This window comes from Coregonus lavaretus (genome assembly GCF_964263955.1).
Source record: "Coregonus lavaretus genome assembly, contig: HAP1_SCAFFOLD_4077, whole genome shotgun sequence".
Taxonomy (NCBI): Eukaryota; Metazoa; Chordata; class Actinopteri; order Salmoniformes; family Salmonidae; genus Coregonus; species Coregonus lavaretus.
Window position 1 is genome coordinate 26,976 of NW_028164314.1, and position 27,330 is coordinate 54,305.

Below are 27,330 nucleotides of genomic sequence, written 5' to 3' on the forward strand. Positions count from 1 at the left end.
CTACTCAGGATGGTTGTTGCCAGAGTAGAAGCTGGAGGTCTCAGATACGGTCTTGGAGACGCTGCGGGATGAGGAGCCATTAGAAGTCAGGTCCAGAGAGGAGCGCCTGGGTGCCGCCATCGCACAAAACCCCCCTCCGCCAACCCCCCTCGCCCTGGACCCACACCCGGCCCCAGCTAGGGCCCCAAACCTGGGAGGCTCCAGGTCGTCGGCCACGTGCAGCACGGTGGACACGTTGGTCTCCATGCGGCTGGCCTTGTACATGCTGGTCTGGGTCTGCAGGTAACGTGTGGACTTGAGCTCCAGACCCTCGTAGGAGCCGGCGGGGACACAGGGACAGCAGCTGAAGGCCTGCTTGAAGCCAGCTCGGAACCTAGGGAAGGACAGAGAGACATACAGTACCAGTCAAAAGTTTGGACACACCTACTCATTCAAGGGTTTTTCTTTATTTTGACTATTTTCTACATTGTAGAATAATAGTGAAGACATCAAAACTATCAAATAACACATATGGAATCCTGTAGTAACCCAAAAAGTGTTAAACAAATCAAAATAGATTTTATATTTGAGATTCTTCAAATAGACACCCTTTGCCTTGATGACAGATTTGCACACTCTTGGCATTCTCTCAACCAGCTTCACCTGGAATGCCTTTCCAACAGTCTTGAAGGAGTTCCCACATATGCTGAGCTTTTCCTTCACTCTGCCGTCCGACTCATCCCAAACCATCTCAATTGGGTTGAGGTCGGGGGATTGTGGAGGCCAGTTCATCTGATGTAGCACTCCATCACTCTCCTTCTTGGTAAAATAGCCCTTACACAGCCTGGAGGTGTGTTGGGTCATTGTCCTGTTGAAAAACAAGTGATAGTCCCACTAAGCCCAAACCAGATGGGATTGCGTATCGCTGCAGAATGCTGTGGTAGCCATGCTGGTTAAGTGTGCCTTGAATTCTAAATAAATCACAGACAGTGTCACCAGCAAAGCACCCCCAATCCATAACACCTCCTCCTCCATGCTTTACGGTGGGAACTACACATGCGGAGATCATCCGTTCACCCTCACTGCGTCTCACAAAGACACGGCGGTTGGAACCAAAAATCTCAAATTTGGACTCCGGATTTCCACCGGTCTAATGTACATTGCTCGTGTTTCTTGGCCCAAGCAGGTCTCTTCTTCTTTTTGGTGTCCTTTAGTAGTGGTTTCTTTGCAGCAATTCGACCATGAAGGCCTGATTCACACAGTCCCCTCTGAACAGTTGATGTTGAGATGTGTCTTGAACTCTGTGAAGCATTTATTTGGGCTGCAATTTCTGAGGCTGGTAACTAATGAACTTATCCACTGCAGCAGAGGTAACTCTGGGTCTTCCATTCCTGTGGCGGTCCTCATGAGAGCCAGTTTCATCATAGCGCTTGATGGTTTTTTCAACTGCACTTGAAGAAACTTTCAAAGTTCTTGAAATGTTCCGTATTGACTGACCTTCATGTCTTAAAGTAATGATGGACTGTTGTTTCTCTTTGCTTATTTGAGCTGTTCTTGCCATAATATGGACTTGGTCTTTTACCAAATAAGGCTATCTTCTGTATACCCCCCCTATCTTGTCACAACACAACTGATTGGCTCAAAAAATTAACTTTTAAGAAAACACACCTGTTAATTGAAATGCATTCCAGGTGACTACCTCATGAAGCTGGTTGAGAGAATGCCTAGAGTGTGCAAAGCTTTCATCCAGGCAAAGGGTGGCTATTTGAAGGATCTCAAATATAAAATATATTTTGATTTGTTTAACACTTTTTGGGTTACTACATGATTCCATATTTGTTATTTCATAGTTTTGATGTTTTCACTATTATACTACAATGTAAAAATTAGTAAAAATAAAGAAAAACCCTTGAATGAGTAGGTGTGTCCAGACTTTTGACTGGTAGTGTACATACAGACAGACAAACGGATAGATAGCAGAGGACAGACAGACAGACAGGGATCAGAAGAGAGGGTGGGAGGAGAGATTTTCAAAAAAGGAGAAAGTAAAAAGGCTGAAGATGAAGAGGAAAGAGTTTGTTGGAAAATGAGTGGAGAGGCAGATGTGCTTATGAATGTTAAAACTTCAAATGGATATTGCTGTGGAGAGAAGAGCACTGCAGAATGTTTCAAGACTTAGACCCTGACAGTTCTCTAGCAGTGCAACTAACTGTCACATTTTTGTTTTGGCCTGTAACGACACTCAGTCATAACTGAGTGTGAAATAGGCATCTTTCAGAGACATATTTCAGAGACTTTTCAGGCATTTTTCAGAAAACCAATTGGAAGTTGGCTCTTCATAAAACTTTATCACCACAGTGAATTATGCTGTGTTCGTAACCAAGTGAAAATTTACCACCATAGAGTTAGATAGAGGACTCTATATGGATAAAACCCATTTTGGCATGTACATTGCCTTTGAGTGCAATGGGTGGGCCTTCATATTGGTGAAGGAAGGATCACATGATTCCATCTGGGTCATCAGCCAATGAATTATACTCGTGAGCAAACATTCCATAACTGTAGGTGGCAGTACATCGGCAACCTTGGCTTTATACCTGTTCAAACAACACACTCTAGCTGGCAGGATGTACCCTTTCAGTTTGTTTGCCAACTCATATACAGTGGGGAAAAAAAGTATTTAGTCAGCCACCAATTGTGCAAGTTCTCCCACTTAAAAAGATGAGAGAGGCCTGTAATTTTCATCATAGGTACACGTCAACTATGACAGACAAAATGAGGAAAAAAAATCCAGAAAATCACATTGTAGGATTTTTAATGAATTTATTTGCAAATTATGGTGGAAAATAAGTATTTGGTCAATAACAAAAGTTTCTCAATACTTTGTTATATACCCTTTGTTGGCAATGACACAGGTCAAACGTTTTCTGTAAGTCTTGACAAGGTTTTCACACACTGTTGCTGGTATTTTGGCCCATTCCTCCATGCAGATCTCCTCTAGAGCAGTGATGTTTTGGGGCTGTCGCTGGGCAACACGGACTTTCAACTCCCTCCAAAGATTTTCTATGGGGTTGAGATCTGGAGACTCCAGGACCTTGAAATGCTTCTTACGAAGCCACTCCTTCGTTGCCCGGGCGGTGTGTTTGGGATCATTGTCATGCTGAAAGACCCAGCCACGTTTCATCTTCAATGCCCTTGCTGATGGAAGGAGGTTTTCACTCAAAATCTCATGATACATGGCCCCATTCATTCTTTCCTTTACACGGATCAGTCGTCCTGGTCCCTTTGCAGAAAAACAGCCCCAAAGTATGATGTTTTCACTCCCATGCTTCACAGTAGGCATGGTGTTCTTTGGATGCAACTCAGCATTCTTTGTCCTCCAAACACGACGAGTTGAGTTTTTACCAAAAAGTTATATTTTGGTTTCATCTGACCATATGACATTCTCCCAATCCTCTTCTGGATGCACTCTAGCAAACTTCAGACGGGCCTGGACATGTACTGGCTTAAGCAGGGGGACACGTCTAGCACTGCAGGATTTGAGTCCCTGGCGGCGTAGTGTGTTACTGATGGTAGGCTTTGTTACTTTGGTCCCAGCTCTCTGCAGGTCATTCACTAGGTCCCCCCGTGTGGTTCTGGGATTTTTGCTCACCGTTCTTGTGATCATTTTGACCCCACGGGGTGAGATCTTGCGTGGAGCCCCAGATCGAGGGAGATTATCAGTGGTCTTGTATGTCTTCCATTTCCTAATAATTGCTCCCACAGTTGATTTCTTCAAACCAAGCTGCTTACCTATTGCAGATTCAGTCTTCCCAGCCTGGTGCAGGTCTACAATTTTGTTTCTGGTGTCCTTTGACAGCTCTTTGGTCTTGGCCATAGTGGAGTTTGGAGTGTGACTGTTTGAGGTTGTGGACAGGTGTATTTTATACTGATAACAAGTTCAAACAGGTGCCATTAATACAGGTAACGAGTGGAGGACAGAGGAGCCTCTTAAAGAAGAAGTTACAGGTCTGTGAGAGCCAGAAATCTTGCTTGTTTGTAGGTGACCAAATACTTATTTTCCACCATAATTTGCAAATAAATTCATTAAAAATCCTACAATGTGATTTTCTGGATTTTTTTCCCTCAATTTGTCTGTCATAGTTGACGTGTACCTATGATGAAAATTACAGGCCTCTCTCATCTTTTTAAGTGGGAGAACTTGCACAATTGGTGGCTGACTAAATACTTTTTTTCCCCACTGTAAGTAGTACAAAAATTGAATTGACTACTTCAAAATGAAGATGTCCTCAATGGTGCTGCCCGTGCGCTCACAGATGCCATAATGGGACATGTATAAAGATGATATCGCTATCATTCTCTATGTTTAAAACAAATGTCTGGGGAAAATCTATTGAACAGCCCTTCAACTGGTAATTGAGTCCCAGCGTCGTCCAGGGTAGGGGAGGGAATGGCCGGCAGGGATGTAGCTCAGTTGATAGAGCATGGCGTTTGCAACACCAGGGTTGTGGGTTCGATTCCCACAGGGGATATGAAAAAAAATAATGTATGCACTAACTGTAAGTCGCTCTGGATAAGAGCATCTGCTAAATGACTAAAATGTAAATGTAATTACTACTGGGAAACTCGTCTATCTTCCTTGAGCTCTGACTTCTCCCAAATGGTGACCTCTGACGTCACCTACTAAGGAAATGACCTGGATAACAGCATTCAACTACGAAACATAATTTTTTAAAATCTATTTATTAATATGGTTTTTGAAGACTATAATTTGTTTACAAGCCTGATAGCTGTACTTTTAGTTTACGGTTGACACAGCTTGTTGGCTATTAGCTAATTGGGTGTTTCTCAACAAGTGCACGTGAATGCATCCAATTGGTATTTACGACTTAACAACTGGTAAATTCCCACCTCCCACTTGGAGCTCAAGGATGATAGACGAGTTTCCCGCTAGTAACTACCAGAGAGGGCCGTTCAAATGTATTTTTTCCAGTCGTATGTGGTAAACATATAGAATGATAGAGACCATCTTTATTTATCAACTGGGTGGTTCAAGCCCTGAATGCTGATTGGCTGACAGCCGTGGTATACCACGGGTATGACAACATATTAATTTTTACTGCTCTAATTACGTTGGTAAACAGTTTATAATAAGGCACCTCGGGGGTTTGTGGTATATGACCAATATACCACGGCTAATGGCTGTATCCAGGCACTCCGCGTTGCGTCGTACATAAGAACAGCCCTTAGCCGTGGTATATTGGCCATATACCAAACCTCCTTCTGCCTTATTGCTTAAATATATCCCATTATGGCATCTGTGACAGCACGGGCAGCGCCATTGAGGCCATCTCCATTTTGAAGGAGTCCATTTTCTTTTTCTACTACTTCTATGAGTTGGCAAACTAAAAAGGTACATACTGCCATCTAGAGTGTATTGTTTGAACAGGTAGCAATAGTTGGTGATTTACTGCTACCTACAGTAATGGAATGTTTGCTCACAAGTAGAATTCATTGGCTGATCCCTCCTGATGACCCAGATGGAATCATGTGATCCTTCATTCACCCATAGGAAGTCCCACCCAGCTGACTACTTTAAAATGGTGAAGCCCTCAATGTCAATGTCGATGCCAAAATGGGTTTTATCCATCTAGAGTCCATCTAACTCTATGGTGGTAAATTCACACTTCCCACTTGGTTATGAATGCAGCATTAGCCATCTGTCTTTCCATAACCATTTAAAAATCATTAAAAAAAAAAAAAATTCATAGAGGTTGTATTAATATGTGCCATACCCAGGATGTCAACAAGTCATATGAGAGCAAGTGGCTGTTTTTCATGCAGGAATTCAAATAAGTATTTTTCATTTTACCTTCACCACAGTGGTAAAAGTTATTAATAATATGTGCTGAATGGTCCATAACTTATAAATAATGCAATGAATAATCTATCTACATAATAAAAACAGGTATTAAAGAGATTTTTTCTTTATGTGTGTGTGTGTGTGCGCACCTGTGTGTGTGTGTGTTCATGTGTAGTGTAGTGTACCTACCTGTCGTTGAGACAGCAGTAGATGATAGGGTTGTACATGGTAGAGCTCATGGCCAGCCACATGACAGCCAGGTACACCTGTTGGATGTAGAGCGTCTCAAACAGGAGGGGGAAGAACAGGTGGAGCAGGAAGTACACGTGGTAGGGCAGCCAGCAGAGAGAAAAAGTACACACCACCACGATCATCATCTTCACCACCTACACAGACAGAGACACATATACCACAAAGGGTTGGGCTCAATTCATTCCTTCCACAGATATCCTATTTCATTAGTTCTAAATGTAATTCTGTGTTCAATTCAGTCATTCAGAAAGGGGACAAGACAGCAGAAAGAAAGTGGAAAAGGGTGTGTGTTAGAGGAATAAGAAACTATCAGACATGTAGCTGTCAGTTGGGAGACTATGAGAGGAGTAGAGAGAGCTTGAAGCTCAGGGTGTCGTCATGTTTCTTTCATGAGTCAGTGAAGGAAACATTGCCAAACTTTCAACTCCTCCCTCTCTCTGGCTTGACCTGAAGATGATGCAGCAGAGTTGTTCAGGATGCGTTCCAAATGGAACCGTATTCCCTTTATAGTGCACTACTTTGACCAGGGCTCACAGGGTTATGGTCAAAAGCAGTACACTATATATGGAATAGGGTGCCAATTGGAACGCATGCAACCTCAGTCTAGTGTTGAGCAAATAGAATTCTAAATATTCCAGGAAGTATTCCTGAAAGCAAAATATTTACAAACATGGCATGAGCCTATACATTTCTGAGGAAATGCCTAATTTAAAGTGTCTTTCAGTTTATTGATTGCCCTTAACCAAACAGATCTGCTAACTATGTGTCTATAATTAATGGCTCAGTCGGAGAGATCTAGCATGCGGTACACAGGTGTTTCCTCACTACCTCGAAGTCAAAGTAGAGAAACACATAGAGGCATAGAGCTAGCCCCATAAACCCCAGATACTCCTACTACAACATTCCATAGGGTCTCATTGATGTACAGTTGCTGGCAGAGCATGTAAACCATAGGATACATGTGTTCTCTGATTCAGAGGGGTTGGGTTAAATGCAGAAGACACATTTCAGTTGAATGCATTCAGTTGTACAACTGACTAGGTATCCTCCTATCCCTTTCCTTTCCCTTCTATGATGTAAACCCATGCAGGGTTACTGTACTGAATGATGTCACAGTCTGCTTCTAACCAGAGCCCCACAGTACATCTTTACCCTACAACACTCCTAATTTGTTACCCTACAACACTCCTAATTCCAACCTTGCATTTGTCTATGAGCATGTACACCCAGGGTTATTGTATCTTTATACTGTACTGGACCTTGCGTTTGGCAGTGAGCTGCTCCTTGTAGCGGTCAGAGGAGTCTCCAGGTATATTACTGGCCCAGAGGGTGAGGCCCACCACCAGGTAGGCACAGCCCATCACCAGCAGAGGCAGGAAGTAGATCAGCACTGTCACACATACGTAGTACCTACAGGACAGGAAGGGAACGTGTAGATCAGCATGCAGCACTGTCACATTTTACCTACAGGACAGGGGAAGAAGATCTGCACAGTCACACAGCCGTGAATGAGGACATACAGTCAGAAACAGAGATCAGGCAGGTGTGTGGGTTTGGATGGGATACAGATAGGGTAACTATGTCTTTATGTAAGGTCTAACAATAATACGGTATAAATAAGGGCTTCCTTTATGAAGCAAAAACATCTAATACAAATATACTGTGCTAATTTTCATATATTTACATGGCAAAGAGACGAACCCCACCCCAATATTAATCATCATATGATGCAAAATGTATTTCTGTATTTTGAAAGTTATATATCTTGAAAACTTTATTGCTGACGTGTAAAACATTTTGGGACTATATCAACAATGGACTAATGAAACAAATACCTACAGATTTTTTGGGGTGGAATTGTCCTTTAACTGTCCAATATTATGTTAAACATGTGTGTGTGTGTGTGTGTGTGTGTGTGTGTGTGTGTGTGTGTGTGTGTGTGTGTGTGTGTGTGTGTGTGTGTGTGTGTGTGCTTGTTCATGTGGAGAGGGGACACCCCTCATCTCCAGTGAACTTCCATTTCACTCGCTGCACACACCACGGCTGAGACTCACAGGCCATTTCCTTGGAAATTAACTACAATTATGATAATCAGATAGAACGCCCAGGAGGACAGAGACACATCAGCCTTCAGGACCTCATACAGTACCTGCCAACTGAGCCAACTGCAGATCAAACCTGACCCACACAGCACACAAGGCATATGTAATGAGCTCAAAGAGAGAGAAGCTGCAATTCAACCAATTGACTTTGAGGCTTAACTTTGTCATGAACCTTTTTCCTCCAAAACCTCTGTTGTACCTTTTTGTTCTCCAGGGATGCATGCAGTGTTTTAGTTTTTAAGGGACTGTGGAAAGCATCTGTTTGTGTTTGCATAGGAATCCAATATTAGAGGCATTCACAGGCTATTAGGAGTGATTACAATAGTGAAATGTTTGGGAATTGCATGAGAGTACAGGCAGTACATTGGTAATGGCTGGGCTCCTGTACAGACTTCCACTGACTTTGTTGTCTGGGATGTGTGAAATTGGTTGTCACAGTTTAACGCTTTCTGTTTGTAAATACCACAACAGGTAGGCAGCACTTGTAGTTCATTTATATTTCTCAGATAAAGTCCTGTTTCATTTGTGACAACACTTCCCACGGAGGGAAAAAGAAGCCAATAACAAACAACTGTGTCGTATTTTCATCTCTCTCTCTCTCTCTCTCTCTCTCTCTCTCTCTCTCTCTCTCTCTCTCTCTCTCTCTCTCTCTCTCTCTCTCTCTCTCTCTCTCTCTCTCTCTCTCTCTCTCTCTCTCTCTCTCTCTCTCTCTCTCTCTCTCTCTCTCCCTCCCTCCCTCTCAACATGAAAGAATGGCGGCCATCCAAATACGGACACGTAAATACAACGTGTATATCAGGCCAGGTTTTCTATTCTCACCTCCCCATGACTCTGTCAGTAAAGCATTGTTTTATTCCTCTGCCAGTTTTTAGGGTTGTTGTTGACACTTGGAGAACTGTTTTCTTCTGAGAACTCTAAAAAAGGTGGCAGGGCTTGTCAGTGTGTTTTGGTTTGGCAGGCTGAGGATCTGACTGTGTGTAGGTACTTATCACTGGGAGACTGAGAGTCAGACAGCATTTAGAATTTTGCAACACTGAATGTTTTAGCACCCACCACAAGCTGCTGGGGATGTTATCCATCGTCGACACACACTCATGCAGACATTTTCACACAGGCAGACGCATGCATTGACAAACAGACAGAAATACACACAAATGCATGCACACACACACTGGCAGGCAGACACACACACACACACACACACACACACAAAGCCATACACACAGCCACAGTCTGGTGGGAGTTCTGTAGAAATGAGTGTCCGTCTGAAGAACTGTCAGTACTTCCAGGTGAGCCTTGTGTGGATATTTGAGGCAATTTACAAAAATCAGTGTGGCGTTGAGTAAACTCTCCTGGAATACGCAATGAGCCGGGCAGCAGCCTGCCTCTCCTCTCCTCTCCTCTCCTCTCCCTCTCCTCTCTCCTCTCCTCCTCTCCTCTCCTCTCCTCTCCTCTCTCTCCTCCCTCCTGCCCTGTGCCTCCTGCTCTCTGATCTGGCAGAAAACAAAGAGAGTGTCTGGGAGCCTGCAGGTGACTAGAAAAACATCCCTCCTCTGATGGATGGGGATTTGGAGGAATCGAAGGCTGCACTCTGTCACCAAACTGTCACACGATTTATATAAATAAAAACCCTGTCAGAGGAAGTCAAACTGAGGAGGAATAATACCCAGTGCATTAAAGCCCAATAGCCCATCCAGTAATATTCACCATGTACTTGCTGCTCATGACTTGTCTGGCTTCAATTCCTGCCTGACTGTCCAGCCGAGCCCTTGCCTGGATCTCAATGTCTGTTCACTTCCTGCCTGACTGTCCAGCCGAGCCCTAGCCTGGACCTCAATGTCTGTTTACTTCCTGCCTGACTGTCCAGCCGGGCCCTGGATTTCAATGTCTGTGTACTTCCTGCCTGACTGTCCAGCCGAGCCCTAGCCTGGATCTCAGTGTCTGTTCACTTCCTGCCTGACTGTCCAGCTGAGCCCTAGCCTGGATCTCAGTGTCTGTTCACTTCCTGCCTGACTGTCCAGCCGAGCCCTAGCCTGGATCTCAGTGTCTGGGTTCTGTTGCACCATGTGTGGGCTGCTGTTGTTGTTCTTTTGACTTATCTGGGAGAAGAGAATGCAGCCTGGGTGTCTGCAGAGGGAGATGAATGTAGTGTCTGAGGTAACATGACACTCTGCTGGCTTACTCATCACAGACAAGCTCTTAAGGTACCCAATTTAGGGGAGGTGGGACAGAGAGTACGGGGTGTGCTTGCGTGGGATGGTCTGCGTGTGTGTCACTTTCCATGTCTCTTTTTCTCTCTCTATCACTCCCCTCTCCGTAGCTTTCTATTTCCCTATCTCTCTCTTTCACTCTTTCTAACCTGTACCCCGCACACTGACTCGGTACCGGTACCCCTGTATATAGCCTTGTTATAGTTATTTTATTGTGTAACTTTTTTTCTCTTTTTTTTCTCTGTAGTTTATTTAGTAAATATTTTCTTAACTCTTTCTTGAACTGCATTGTTGGTTAGGGGCTTGTAAGTAAGCATTTCACGGTAAGGTCTACACCTGTTGTATTAGGCGCATGTGAAAAATAAAAGTTGATTTGATTTTTGTGTGTTTGAGTGTGTGAGTGTCACTGTGTGTCTAAATCTCGCTCTCTGTATATGTGAATTTACGTAGGTCTGTGTGTGTTGGCTGTAATCACCCACACACGCAGACGTGTGTGTAACGGTCTGGCGTACTTGTCTGAGTGTGTGATCACACTGTCAGGAACTGAAACTTTGGTTAGTTTGTGACAACGCTAATTATACCCTCCCCTGTGGGCTTGCGCCCTAATCCCTGCTGGCTGAGAGGGGGCCACAGCGACGGAGGCAGGGGCAGCACAGACATACACACACACACACACACACACACACACAGACAGACTGGGACTGGAGGATCTGACCAGGGGTTAGCCATAATCAGATGTCAATTACAGCAGCAGGCAGGCTGGCTGAATTACAACCACACCAAGGCTCTGCTCACTTAGCCAGATGTGTCAGTGATTACAGTTTCATTAAAAAAGTAATAAGTGCCGCAGCGATTCCGACATGAACATTGTCATCGTCCTATTCATTACAAATGATTGCAATGTGGAAGGGTGGGAGCCCAGACAGCCAGGCTGAATGACAATGGCATTTGGAGACAAAGAAAGCAGCCCATAAAACACTGTGGTGTTGATGTGCTGAGAGAGGAGGGACTGCTGTGATCAGAGCTGGGCGTTCTGTGTTTATCAGCCTGCTGGGTGTTGGGAGGTAATGACTGCAAACAAACAAATACATTAAGGGCCACAGGTGTGGGTAGCACTTTCCAGCTGTGAGAGTAAATGGACCTTACACATACTAGAATCATCCCTCGTTTTCGTAACCCCAGACAAAACAGCTCCAGGAGGCTCTTCTCTCTCTCTCTCTCTCTCTCTCTCTCTCTCTCAATTTCAATTTCAATTTCAATTTAAGGGCTTTATTGGCATGGGAAACGTGTGTTAACATTGCCAAAGCAAGTGAAGTAGATAGTAAACAAAAGTGAAATAAACAATAAATATTAACAGTAAACATTACACTCAGAAGTTTCAAAAGAATAAAGACATTTCAAATGTCATATTATGTATATATACAGTGTTGTAACAATGTGCAAATAGTTAAAGTACAAATGGGAAAATAAATAAACATAAATATGGATTGTATTTACAATGGTGTTTGTTCTTCACTGGTTGCCCTTTTCTTGTGGCAACAGGTCACAAATCTTGCAGCTGTGATGGCACACTGTGATTTTTCACCCAGTAGATAAGGGAGTTTATCAAAATGGGGTTTGTTTTCGAATTCTTTGTGGATCGCTGTAATCTGAGGGAAATATGTGTCTCTAATATGGTCATACATTTGGCAGGAGGTTAGGAAGTGCAGCTCAGTTTCCACCTCATTTTGTGGGCAGTGTGCACATAGCCTGTCTTCTCTTGAGAGCCAGGTCTGCCTACGGCGGCCTTTCTCAATAGCAAGGCTATGCTCACTGAGTCTGTACATAGTCAAAGCTTTCCTTAAGTTTGGGTCAGTCACAGTGGTCAGGTATTCTGCCACTGTGTACTCTCTGTTTAGGGCCAAATAGCATTCTAGTTTGCTCTGTTTTTTTGTTTGTTCTTTCCAATGTGTCAAGTAATTCTCTTTTTGTTTTCTCATGATTTGGTTGGGTCTAGTTGTGTTGTTGTTGTTGTTATCCTGGGGCTGTGTGGGGTCTGTTTGTGTTTGTGAACAGAGCCCCAGGACAAGCTTACTTAGGGGACTCTTCTCCAAGTTCATCTCTCTGTAGGTGATGGCTTTGTTATGGAAGGTTTGGGAATCGCTTCCTTTTAAGTGGTTATAGAATTTAACGGCTCTTTTCTGGATTTTGATAATTAGCGGGTATTGGCCTAATTCTGCTCTGCATGCATTATTTGGTGTTTTACGTTGTACACGGAGGATGTTTTTGCAGAATTCTGCATGCAGAGTCTCAATTTGGTGTTTGTCCCATTTTGTGAGTTCTTGGTTGGTGAGCGGACCCCAGACCTCAGAACCATAAAGGGTAATGGGTTCTATGAATGATTCAAGTATTTTTTAGCCAGATCCTAATTGGTAGGTCAAATTTGATGTTCCTTTTGATGGCATTGAAGGCCCTTCTTGCCTTGTCTCGAAGATCGTTCACAGCTTTGTGGAAGCTACCTGTGGCGCTGATGTTTAGGCCGAGGTATGTATCGTTTTTTGTGTGCTCTAGGGCAACTAGATGGAATTTGTATGGACCTTTTTTGAGACACCATTATTTTTGTCTTCCTAAGGTTTACTTTCAGGGCCCTGGTCTGACAGAATCTGTGCAGAAGATCTAGGTGCTGCTGTAGGCCCTCCTTGGTTGGTGACAGAAGCACCAGATCATCAGCAAACAGTAGAAATTTGACTTCAGATTCTAGTAGGGTGAGGCCGGGTGCTCTCTCTCTCTGTTTCTCTCTCTGTTTCTCTCTCTGTTTCTCTCTCTGTTTCTCTCTCTCTCTCTCTCTCTCTCTCTCTCTCTCTCTCTCTCTCTCTCTCTCTCCCTCTCTCTCTCTCTCTCTCTCTCTCTCGATCGCTCTGTGTGTGTCTCTCTCTCTGTCTTTCTCTCACAGCAACTACAGTGTGAGGTGATAGGAGGATTTACACCTTCAGCTGAAGCTGCCATTCATTTTCACGGCTCTTACACACACACACACACACACTGCAATACATCTTCACAGCTTTTGGTTTGCCGTACATCATCAGGTGAAGAGGACAGGGAAAATAATTAGGGAGCAGTGCTGTTAACAGCCTTGCTATTCTATTCCCCACAGCACAAATGTATACATTATTGCCTTACTATATACAGTGCATTTGGAAAGTATTCAGACCCCTTTACTTTTTCCACATTTTGTTACATTACAGCCTTATTCTAAAATTGATTAAATTGGGGGGGGTTTTCCCCTCATCAATCTACATACAATACCCCAAAATGACAAAGCAAAAACAGGTTTTTAGATTTATTTTACATAGATATGTAAAATGACTTTGTTGAAGCACCTTTGGCAGCGATTACAGCCTCAAGTCTTCTTGGGTATGACGCTACAAGCTTGGCACACCTGTATTTGGGGAGTTTCTCCCATTCTTCTCTGCAGATCCTCTGAAGCTCTGTCAGGTTGGATGGGGAGCGTCGCTGCAGAGCTATTTTCAGGTCTCTCCAGAGATGTTAGATTGGGTTCAAGTCCGGGCTCTGGCTGGGCCACTCAAGGACATTCAAAGACTTGTCCCGAAGCCACTCCTGTGTTGTCTTGGCTGTGTGCTTAGGGTCGTTGTCCTATTGGAGGGTGAACCTTTGCCCCAGTCTGAGGTCGTGAGCACTCTGGAGCAGGTTTTCATCAAGGATCTCTCTGTACTTTTCTCTGTTCATCTTTCCCTCGATCCTGACTAGTCTCCCAGTCCCTGCCACTGAAAAACATCCCTACAGCATGATGCTGCCACCACCATACTTCACTGTAGGGATGGTGCCCGGTTTCCTCCAGACATGACGCTTGGCATTCAGGCCAAAGAGTTCAATCTTGGTTTCATCAGACCAGAGAATCTTGTTTCTCATGGTCTGAGAGTCCTTTAGGTGCCTGTTGGCAAAGTCCAAGCTGTCATGTGTCTTTTACTGAGGAGTGGCTTCCGTCTGGCCACTCTACCATAAAGGCCTGATTGGTAGAGTGCTGCAGAGATGGTTGTCTTTCTGGAAGGTTCTCCCATCTCCACAGAGGATCTCTGGAGCTCTGTCAGAGTGACCATCGGGTTCTTGGTCACCTCCCTGACCAAGGCCCTTCTCCCCCGATTGCTCACTTTGGCCGGGTGGCCAGCTCTTGGAAGAGTCTTGGTGGTTCCAAACTTCATCCATTTAAGAATGATGGATGCCACTGTGTTTTTGGGGACCGTGAATGCTGCAGAAATGTTTTAGTACCCTTCCCCGGATCTGTGCCTCGGAGCTCTACGGACAATTCCTTCGACCTCATGGCTTGGTTTTTGCTCTGACATGCACTGTCAACTGTGTGACCTTATATAGACAGGTGTGTGCCTTTCCATATCATGTCCAATCAATTGAATTTACCATAGGTGGGCTCCAATGAAGTTGTAGAAGCATCTCAAGGATTATCAATGGAAACAGAATGCACCTGAGCTCAATTTCGAGTCTCATAGCAAAGGGTCTGAATTCTTATGTAAATTAGGTATTTCTGTTTTTTATTTTTAATACATTTGCATTCAAAAAAATAACATTTCCGCTTTGTCATTATGGGGTATTGTGTGTAGATTGATGAGAATTTTTTTTTTAAATCCATTTTAGAATAAGGCTGTAACGTAACAAAATGTGGAAAAAGTCAAGGGGTCTGAATACTTTCCGAATGCACTGTATATATATATATATATATATATATATATATATATATATATATATATATATATATATTATTGCCTTACTGTATAAAGACACTTAAATCTTTTGTCTTCCCCATTCACCCTCTGAATGGCACACATACACACTCCATGTCTCAATTGTCTCAAGGCTTAAAAAGCCTTATTTACACTGATTGAAGTGGATTTAACAAGTGACATCAATAAGGGATCATAGCTTTCACCTGGTCAGTCTATGTCATGGAAAGAGGAGGCGTTTTTAATGTTTTGTACACTCAGTGTATATACAGTATATATACTGAGGAGAGCAGATCTGACTCGCACAACTCCAACTCAGTCATTAAAGTGCTGCACCCCGTCCTTTCACAACTCTCCAGAACAGATCATAGATTAGTGTAACTCTTTCACATCATCTGTCTCCTCTGTTTTCTAGCTGGTTGAGTCGTGAATGTCTTTGACAATGTTTAAGAATGGCAGACAACGCTGGAAGATGGTGTTAATGAATGAAAGAAGCTCAGATCCAATGATAAAATACATCTAAACTGCCAAAGACCTCTAAAATAAAAGGAATAATTTGGACAATAACATCTAAACCGCCAAAGACCTCTAAAATAAAAGGAATAATCTGGACAATAACATCTAAACCACCAAATACCTCTAAAATAAAATGAATAATCTGGACAATTACATTTTACATTTTAGTAATTTAGCAGACGCTCTTATCCAGAGCGACTTACAGTTAGTGAGTGCATACATTATTATATTTTTTTTTTAAATACTGGAATCGAACCCGCAACCCTGGCGTTGCAAATGCCATGCTCTACCAACTGAGCTACATCCCTGCCGGCCATTCCCTCCTCTACCCTGGACGATGCTGGGCCAATTGTGCGCCGCCCCATGGGTCTCCCGGTCATGGCCGGCTACGACAGAGCCTGGATTCGAACCAGGATCTCTAGTGGCACAGCTAGCACTGCGATGCAGTGACCTCTACAATAAAATTAATAATCTGGACAATAACATGTAAACCGATTTAAAGCCCCATTGGGCCCTGGTCAAAAGTATTATAAAGGGAATAGGGTGCCTTTTAAAACAGAGTTAGACTTTGCTGTACATTGGCTTTAATAAATAGTGAGAGAAGTGTAAACTGTAGGGGGGAGTGGGATAAGTTGAGCCAAAGGGGTAAGTGGAGCCAACCTTGTTTCTTGGAAACCATACACAAAATGTAATAATTTGACCAAATATTTGGGAAGAGGTCATCCTTTCATGGAGTCTGTGAAGGAAGAAACCACATGGAAAAAGTGGCAAGAAAAAAGGATTTTCACCAAGTCAAATGAATGTACTGTGTTAGAGGTTTCATAATGCTTGTATCTGAACCAAGGTTGATCATTTTAAGATTATTCTATATATCACTTGGGGTCTCTATAAGCTTCAATATGAGGTCCTAAACCTAGCATGAAAGTGCATCCTTGTAGCTGTGTGGGCTAATATAGTCACAAATGTTTGCCTTGGGGTAATTTGAGCCAATAGCCCTGGGGTAAATTGAGCCAATGGCAAGTTGAGCAAATTGAAGTGTTTTCTTCCCAGACGTAATGCAAGGCAATATCGCTGGGATATGAGGTAACAACAGATCCTGGCCTATGTTTGGTGTTAAACACCTTTTTTCGGGATGAAAGACGATGGCCAGAGCTTACCCATGATGTTGTACAATGATTTAAGTCAATAAGTCATCATTTTAGTCAAAGTATGATATATTTAAGCTTGAAGTGACAAATCCGATCTGCCCACTTTGTGCAAATCCATGTGAATGCTGTGTTTTTTCCTATGATATGAAATACCAATTATTTTCAGACTACATTTCGGTTTAGGACTGAGTTTTATTTGAATGTTACCACCCACCAGCTTGGAATTGTTTATTAATCAGAATCAGCTACAAAGTTATTCCTCTTCGTGACTGAGATGAGGTTTTCACCACTAAAGTTTTGCTTCACTACATGCTCCACTGCTTTGATTGGTGTAACGTTAGCTAGAAACCACAAGTGTCTATCCAGATAATTAAAAGGCCCCTGCGAAAGAGAATTCAAGGAATTTATAGTTACATGCCATTTGCGGCATGCATGATCATGAGCAAAGTAATTGTAGCCTATCATTTCCCTTCCCCTGTGAGAACCATGAGCACTGGCTGACTTGGCTTTGCTGTACCTCAGCCAAAGCCTGCCAGCAGCCTACCTCCCAAAGGTTGCACCGTGTCCATTACAATGTAGAATAACGCATATCAGCTATCTTTCAATAGTTATCCATATTGCCAGAGCTTCATCTTATTCTTTCGAACTATTTCTATGGCGGACTCTCAGCTGCAATTTATGGAAGATGCCAAAACTTTGAAGATAACAGTTTTCACTAAATCAATGCGTATGACAAATCCAGCTCCAGAACCAGCCATGGCTGGCTAATCTTTAGAATATGGTGGTTCCAAAAAAACAAACAGCTGATAACATTACCTAACTAGACAAGGTTAGAATACTAGCTAGCTACAACTTACCCCATTGACCACTTTTTTTGGACAAGCTATGTTTTCAAAACTGTAATGTTTACATGAATTCTGATTATTTCCAGGGATACACAACATCCTGAAGATATTTTAGTTAGAAAGAATAAGATATTTCCCTTGATGGAGTGATGCTGAATGTAGAAAATGGCTCAACACCCCACTCTCCCCTACAATAAAATGAACATGGAATTATATTTTCCATAACCACAGGTGTATTCTATAAGAAGGTATTATTAAAAAAAATTAAAATAAACAAAGCATCTTTGTTCCATGCTGCTTTTATTCACTGACTCTCTCTCTCTCTCTCTCTCTCTCTCTCTCTCTCTCTCTCTCTCTCTCTCTCTCTCTCTCTCTCTCTCTCTCTCTCTCTCTCTCTCTCTCTCTCTCTCAAACATACTTATAAAGGAAACTCACATAATTTTGTAGTCGCAGCCTGTGTATTCGGGCCACTCGATGTAGCAGATGATTCGTCCAGGCAGCTCCTCGGTCACTGAGTAGTAGTACTGAGGGAAGGCCAGAAGCAGAGCCAGCACCCAGATCACCCCCACGATCACCTTGGTCTCTGTGGATGACATGCGCTGCTGCAGGGGGTGGATGATGGCCATGTACCTAGGAGGAGAGGAGAGGCAGCAGGGGCAAACACATGTTCAGTCCTGGGGGAAGATACAATGGGAAGATCTACAAGCACACAAACACACACACACACACTGAAGGTATTGATAAAACATTTTCAGGGTCTCCAACAATGCAATGTGCATGTTACAATTTTAGTTTGACTCATAGACTACGTCTGCCATTGACAGAGTAAAAGCTTATCATCATCCTGTGAATACATTTTTCTGATAAGAGGAAATCATACTGTAAATTGGTCTCCTTTTAATCATACCAACAGAATAATTAAACCAGACAGTATCAGACCTTTGAAATGAAAAGAGGCCCTTCAGAATGCTTTGAAGTCAAAGTATTTATTCTCATCACTACTTTAGTATCATTCTCTCTTAGATCGATAATCATGCAGCACTTAATTTCAGTCGGAGCACATACTAAGTGCATGAATATCTTAGTTTATGTCCCAAATGGCACCCTATTCCTTATCCTCAAACTCAACTCTGGACCTCGAAGCCAGTTCCACAGATTTTTTTCATTGTTCTTTCGGGGCTTTCGGGGTTTTGCATGGGCTGCGCGTCTCAAACCACTGCATGCGCCGGTGTCGTCCGTTCGGCTCTGCAGTGGAAAACGACAGACTTACAATGGTGTTTGTGAGACCAGGAGACAGGTATTTTCATGAAAACGTCTGTGAAGTCCGAACGGTTTGAGCTAGTGACTATTTTGAAAGCAGAGACTCTCACGAATACGAACGTCTCATCCATTTTGCTCTACGACGGCCAAAAGCTTCACAAAATTAGTCTGAAATCGGTCTCTTCGGCGTACCAACTCTGTACAGGTGTTCTCACAAAAACGTCTGTAAAGTCGGAATAGTTTGAGCTAGAAACGAGTTGGACCCAGTTCTGAAAAGCAGAGACACAAGCCTCACAGTACTGGTCAGAAGGTCATCCAGTGACTGGAAGTGAATAGGGTCTTTCAACAACAAAAAATGTCCCTGAGCTTTCCCATATCTCTAAAATACAGGAAACATACTTCAAAACATACTTCCTATTGATTTATTTCTGGACTATTTTAAATCCAATCAACTTAACGTTTATTGGTCGCGTACACAGATTTGCAGATATTATCACAGGTGCAGCAAATGCTTGTGTTTCTAGCAGTACAGTAATACCTAGCAATATTAATAATAAAAACAATACACACATAATCCAGAAAAATTAAGAAATATCAGAATGAGCAATGTCAGAGACCGGTTTTGCCATGTCTGTTTTTGCCATGTATGAATGTTTTTTTTGGTTAGATCAGCTTTAATATTGCAGATAGATTGTAACTTCCGTCAATGTAATTGTCTGCATCACTTCCAATCCCCCATATATACACATACATATCATTTAAAAAATATATATTTCCCTTTAGTACTTTCCAACCCCACCACCCATTCCCTAATTGGAGTAAACTAGTGAACAACAATGCTTAGGCTTCTACTTCCAGCTTATACATACAATATGCATTTATGATGTCCATCCGGTTTGCTTCTATATGCCATATCTTTCTAACTGTGCTCTTTCACAAAAGCTCTCTGTATGAATGTGTTATTCAATGCGTTTCTATGGGCTAATAGCAGTAAGGCCTAATTCAATGTTTCATCAATAATAAAAAACGGATTTTTTGCTGATACCTACAGGGGTCCTAAAATTCTAAATCAACTAGCTAGATGGTCTATGGTATGACCATCTCAAAACAATTTCCATCTGTTAGCTTAGTAGATATTGCTATCTAGAGGCTTATACTCTAGGGGTTATACTGGGAGATCTAATCAACATCTTAATCCACCTAATAGCCCCATTTAATCTGCTAATTGGACTTTCTGCCAATAACCAACTGGGGGAAGAGAATATATTTGATTTCAAAACACTCCCTGTAGTCCAACACAACTATCTGCAACATTTTGACTATCTGCTATCCTAGGCTTGTTCCATTACCACACGGCTAGGAAACTTGTATCTTGTTTCAATTGAGACTTGCAATGCTGCTTCTCCATGGTATGAGTTTAGTTTAGTGGTGTGTCTGACAACAATACTTGGAGAGGCCTACAGTATATACAGTAGGATCTATAGAGGCCTGGTTTATGAGGCTAGTGTGGGTTAAATACTGGTGACTGATGCCAGCTTGTTTGCTTTTCACCAATGTAATACAAATGCATATATTTACATACTGTATGTCCACATGAACAAACAACAAACACACAACCACTGTCTTTATTTGTATTTTCATACCCCTACTACACCATGGAATCACTGTTTTGGGAATCCTTTTGTTATTTTCCAACAGGAAATTCAATCTGTTTTCTGTAGCTACTATTTGCCCCAGAGTGTCTGCAGCCTCGCTCTTTGTCTCAATTTCTGTCACACCTGTTTCGCACCTCACTTTCTTTCTCTGTTATTCCTGGCTTTGTTGTGAACAATAGTAGACAACACTGGAAGATGGTATGAATTAATTAGAGAGGCACAAATCCAATGATCCGGCAATAACATCTAAACCATCAAAGCCCCCTACAATATGATGAATAATGCAATAAAGTAAAAGGAAGATTCTCCCGTCAGGGTGCTCTCGTCTCATGGAGAGCTCCCCATGGTATGGAGTCTTTCTGCAGAGGTGCCAACACAATTGCTGACCTTCACCCTTGCATAATATCCCCATCAACAGATGGGAGGAGATGGGCCCTGGTGGCAGACCTGGGTTCAAATACTTATTTCAAAAAGTAAATATGAAACATGGCTTTTGGACAAGATACCCCCGATGGCTATCCAACTCGATTGATTTTCCGTTCACCAAGCGGACAGGACATTGGATTCAGGGAAATCGAGAGGGGGAGGGGTATGCCTTTTCATCAACAGCAAATGGTGTGCCGAATCTAACGCAGTGGATGTCTCGACCCATTGTTCACCCGTCTTGGTATACCTGATGGTCAAATGCCGACCCTTCTACATCTCAAGATTGTTTTCTGCTGTTATTGTGACTGTTGTATACATTCCACGTCAGGACAAAAATAACAACAAGCTGGCACTTAACGATCTGTATGAGTCTATAAACAAGCAGGAAATGATGCACCCGAAGTCTGCTTTTCTTGTTACCGGTGTCATTAAGACACGTGATGCCCAACTTCCATCAACACGTCTCCTTCGCCACAAGGGGTGATAAAGTCTGAGACCACTGTTACACTACCCATAAGAAAGCATATAAGGCCCTCCCTTGTCCCCCCTTCGGCAAATCAGATCATGACTATATTCTCCTGATTCCTGTCTACAAGCAGTAGCTCAAACAGGAAGTACCCATGATGCGCTCCGTTGAGAAATGGTCCTCCGAATCGGAGGCTATGCTACAGGACTGCTTTGCTAGCGCATCAACGAGCTAACCATCTCCGTCACCAGCTTCATTAGGAACTGCATTGCCAACGTTGTCCCAACAGTGAAGGTTCGCTGCTTCCCCAATCAAAAGCCCTGGATTAACACAGAAGTTGAAGCTAAGCTAAAGGAGAGAGCTACCACACACAGGGTTATCACAGCCAACCTCGAGGCTACGGCTGAGGACAAGAATAAGTACAAGAAGTCCCACTACGACCTCCCCAGAGCCATCAAACAAGCTAAAGGACAATGAAAGAACAAGGTGGAATCCTATTACATAGGCTCTGCCACCCGCCACATGTGGCAGGGGCAACACTCCATTACGGATTAGAAAGGAAGACCCAGCCATGACCTGCCCAACGATGCCTCTCTACCAGACCAACTCAATGTATTTTATGCACACTTTGACAGGGTGATCTCGCTCTCTGAGGCCAACGTGAGTATGGTTTTTAAGCAGGTCAACACTCGCAAGGCCGCGGAGCCGGACAGTATTCCAGGGCATGTTCTCAGAGGATGCGCAGGCATCATTTTCAACCTCTCCTTGTCTCAGTCTCTAATCCACACGTCTCAAACTGACCACCATCCTTCCTATTCCCAAGTGCTTTGAATTTATGGCACACATTACCTCCATAATCCCAGACACACTAGAACCACTACAATTTGCCTACTGCCCCAACATATCCATAGATGATGCAATCTCAATTGCACTCCACACTGCCTTCACCCACCTAGATAAGAGGAATACCTATGTGAGAATGCTGTTCATTGACTACAGCTCAGTGTTCAACACCATAGTCCCCTCCAAGCTTGTCACCAAGCTTGGGACCCTGGGACTGAACACCTCTCTCTGCAACTGGATCCTGGACTTCCTCACGGGTGGTGAGGGTAGGCAACATCACCTCCGCCACGCTGACCCTCAACACAGACGCCCCACAGGGGTGTGTGCTTAGTCCCCTCCATATTCCCTGTTCAACCACGACTGTGTGGCCACGCACGACTCCAACATCAAGTTTGCTGACGACACAAAGGTGGTAGGACTGATCACCAGCGACGATGAGACAGCCTACAGGGAGGAGGTCAGTGATCTGGAAGTGTGGTGCCAGGACAACCTCTCCCTCAACATCCGTAAGACCAAGGCACGACAACGCCTCTTTCCCCTCAAGAGGCTGAAAAAATGTGGCATGGGCCCTCAGATCCTCTAAAGCTACACAGCTGCACCGTTGAGAGCATCATGACTGGCTGCATCACCACTTAGTACGGCAACTGCTTGGCATCTGACCGCAAGGCGCAACAGAGGGTAGTGCGTATGGCCCATTACATCACTGGGGCTGAGCTCCGTGACATCCAGGATCTCTATACAAGGTGGTGTCTCCAGCTACCCAAGTCATAGACTGTTCTTTCTGCTACTGCACGGCAAGCGGTACCGATGCACAAAGTCTGGAACCAACAGGATCCTGAACAGCTTCTACCCCCAAGCCATTAGACTGCTAAATAGCTAGTTAAATAGTTAACCAAATAGCTACCCGGATTATCTGCATTGACCCTTTTTGACTCATCACATATGCTGCTGCTACTGTTTACTATCTGTCACTTTATTCCTAGTTATATGTACATTTCTACCTCAATTACCTCATACCCCTGCAAATCAACTCGGTAGTGGTACCCTTTGTATATAGACAAGTTATCTTTACTTATTGTGTATCTATTATTACTTGTATTATTACGTGTTTTACTTTTCTATTATTTTTTTTAAAATTCTTTCTCGCTGCATTGTTGGGAAGGACCAGTAAGTAAGCATTTCACTGTTAGTCCACACCTGTTGTTTACGAAGCATGTGACGAATAACATTTGATTTAATTTGACTCTACACACACGCACGCACACACACTCACATACAAGCATCATATACGCTACTCCTGATGCCTAGTCACCTTACCCTTATACATATCAACCCCTACCACTTTAGTATTCCTGCACAATTTAAATATGGTATTGGAACTGTGTCACGGATCCCCCCGGTACTGCTGCTCATTCTGTTCACCAGTTCCAGAGGTCTACGTCACCGGCTTTCTAGGCGTCACTGACCTGGATCATTACCACCAACCCCGGACTGTCTTGTCTCATTACACACACCTGGTTCCCATTCCCCCTGATTAGTATGTGTTCATATGTGCCCTCTGTTCCCCATTGTCCTTGTCGATTATTGTCCCATGTCCGTTGGTCTCGTGAGTACTGTGTATTGTGCTCCGGTTGTTTACGGGTCTCGTCCCGTGTACTGTGTAGAGGTTACACCTCGCTCTTTGTTTGGGTTACATCCCTTTTGCATATATATATATGTTTGTGTTGGGTGGAGTAATAAAACCCCTAATACGTATTCCTGCGCCTGTCTTCTAATCATTATACAACGTGACAAACTGACTCTGTATATAGCTTACTTACTTCTCGTGTTCTTTTTATTTCTATTTCTTGTGTTTTTTGTTCTACTTTACTTTATTTTATAGTACTATATATTGATATTGACTACTGTATTGTTGGGAAAAGAGCTTGCAAGAAAAGCATTTCACTGTACTCGTGCACGTGACAATAAAACTTGAAACTTGAAACAAAACGTTTGCTATAGCCTGTCTGGAGTACCAAATGTATGGGGTTTACAGTTTTGGGACTATTCTATTGGTCAGTTAAGCTGCAAGGTCAGTCAAGCACATACAGGTTTGCCCGGTGTTGATTGGCTGGGTGCAGAGAGATGAAATGCTGATTGATAGAGAGTGTTTATATGCCTGTCCGAAGACATATATATATATATATATATATACTGTATATATATATATATATATACAGCACCCAGTGTGTGTTATGTGAACGTGTCTCTGAACAGATCAGCTACAGACCTACTATATACACGTATTGTCACGGATTCAGCCGAGGCTGCCCCTCCTCCTTGCTCGGGCAGGCTTCGTCGTCACCGGAGTACTAGCTGCTACCGATCCATGTATCTATGTTCGACTTGTTTTGTCTTTATTGGTCACACCTGTTTCCCATTACGTAGTTATGTCTTCCCTATTTAACCCTCTGTCTCACACTGTGTGTTGTGCGTGTTTGTTCATGTTTTGGTTGTCGTTAGTGTGCGGGTTTGTTCCCTCCCTGCGTGGAGGTTGTAGTTCATTATTTTACCTACGAGTAAAGTACGCCTTTTGATTAGCTCTGTGTCCTGCGCCTGACTTCGCCTACCGCATTACACTGACGCCTTGACACGTATAGGCTTTATTCATCTACTCTGTATTCACATGTGTGGCTATGTGTTTGCAGTCCTATTATGAATGAAAGGTGATAGACAGGATATGGTGGCCTAACATGACTCCGTGCAAATAAATCCAAAGTGAATAGATGGTGCACCAGGGTCTGGTCTGGAGGTAGCGCTGCCGCATTGACCCCAGACTATATACGTTTGACCCCCAGCACTGGGGGTTCATTCCCCACATACTCCTTACTTGTCTCCATTCACTTCCTTCTAAATCTCCCTTTTTCATTCCTTCACAATAACACATACAGAATGCTGTTCTCCTTTTTTATATAAAGCAATCAGATGAAAAGGGGTGAGAGAGATACAGATTCAGAGATTTGCCGAATCTGTTTTTTGTGCAGCATCATGGGGGAATGAAGCCATCTGAATAATGAATATGGTGTTACTATAGGTTGACAAATGACTGCTACACCTGACCACCATACATTAAATACACTAATAACATACCACAGCACTCTAACACCTCACATCAATACATAACATGAACACATACATAAGTCACATCTACTACATACATTATTATTAATTTAAATTATCTATAGAAGTTGCTGATTGACATACCCTAAATAACCTTTTGAATTGCAGTGCACAAATGAAATATATATTGATTGGTTGGTTTGATCGATTTGATGATGGAAGTAGTAGCAGTGGCAGTAGCATCACTCCAGAACCAATTTTTTTGAATTAATAAATGTTTTGCTATATAACATGTCTATGTAACCTACAGTACCAGTCAAAAGTTTGGACACAGTTATTCATTCAAGGGTTTTTCTTTATTTGTACTATTTTCTACATTTTCTACAGAATAACAGTGAAGACATCAAAACTATGAAATAACACATATGGAATCATGTAGTAACCCAAAAAGTGTTAAACAAATCAAAATGTATTTTGTATTTGAGATTCTTCAAATAGCAACTCTTTGCCTTGATGACAGCTTTGCACACTCTTGGCATTCTCTCAACCAGCTTCACCTGGAATGCTTTTCCAACAGTCTTGAAGGAGTTCCCACATATGCTGAGCACTTGTTGGCTGCTTTTCCTTCACTCTGCCGTCCGACTCATCCCAAACCATCTCAATTGGGTTGAGGTCGGGGGATCTGATGCAGCACTCCATCACGCTCCTTCTTGGTCAAATAGCCCTTACACAGCCTGGAGGTGTGTTGGGTCATTGTCCATGAGGTGACTACCTCATGAAGCTGGTTGATAGAATGCCAAGAGTGTGCAAAGCTGTCATCAAGGCAAAGGGTGGCTATTTGGGTGGCTATTTGAAGAATCTCAAATATAAAATATATTTTGATTTGTTTAACACTTTTTTGGTTACTACATGATTCCATATGTGTTATTTCATAGTTTTGATGTCTTCACTATTATTCTACAATGTAAAAAATAGTAAAAAATTAAGAAAAACCCTTGAATGAGTAGCTGTGTCCAAACTTTTGACTGGTAGTTTATGTAGAAATGTTATTATCTTAATCCTAATATCCTATAACATCATTTAGTTATTAGGCTACTAATAACTTGGTGACAGGATTCAAGTGCGTGATTATTATTAAAGTGCATTATTGTTCTGTTTGACTTATTGTGACCATAAACATACATTTAGCACTTGGACTAAATTTACGTGTTAGATTAGTGTGAAACAGAAGAAGCTACGCATTGAAATGTCTCCCCTAACTGAACTCACCTGTCCACCGCTATCGCAGTCATAGAGTAGATACTAGCGAAGACAGCAGCGACGGGGAAGAAGTTGTGAAAGCGGCAGTACATCAGCCCGAAGTACCACTCGTTGTGCACTGAATAGATGAAGTTGATAACGGTGTTGAAGGCAGACATAGACGCTTCAGCAAACGCGAGGTTCAACAGAAAATAGTTGGTCACAGTTCTCATTCGTTTGTGCGCCATAATGATCCATATTACAACGACGTTCCCCACCAGAGACACAGTAACCATGCAACTGTAGGCGAATGCCCATAGAACAATTCTCCAAACTGGTTGCACAAACTGGTTCCAGTCCTGATCAGTTCCATTGTCCCCTGATGAGTTGGTCCAATTGCTTGGCAATTGTAAATCAGTTGTGGTGAACATGGGATCCATTTTTTGGGGTATTCTGCTGGTGACAATAATAGAATTGGTCATGCAACACCTATGAAATGTACACTAATCAACCAGTTACTGATTGAGGAAATGGTAAGAAATCATCTTGGATAGTGCTGATGTCTTTCAGTTTAAACTTTCTTCATCATTGCCATCCTGACGAATTTGGCACACCTAAATTAGAATTCTAACATAATGTAATGTTCACTGAAGACGCAGCTCACACACAGAACATTTAGAATAGCCCGCAGTTA

General features: G+C 42.8%; 1 protein-coding gene across 1 annotated transcript; it reads right to left on the reverse strand.

Annotated features, from left to right (window-relative positions):
- Positions 1-27,076, reverse strand: LOC311117192 (substance-P receptor-like; the record flags this gene model as incomplete). The annotated part of the gene is made up of 5 exons (XM_084192171.1): positions 1-373; positions 6,032-6,228; positions 7,354-7,504; positions 18,084-18,278; positions 26,667-27,076. 5 exons carry the CDS (start codon positions 27,074-27,076, stop codon positions 1-3), a joined length of 1,326 nt encoding a protein of 441 aa, XP_084048297.1.
- Positions 27,077-27,330: the final 254 nt, after the last annotated feature.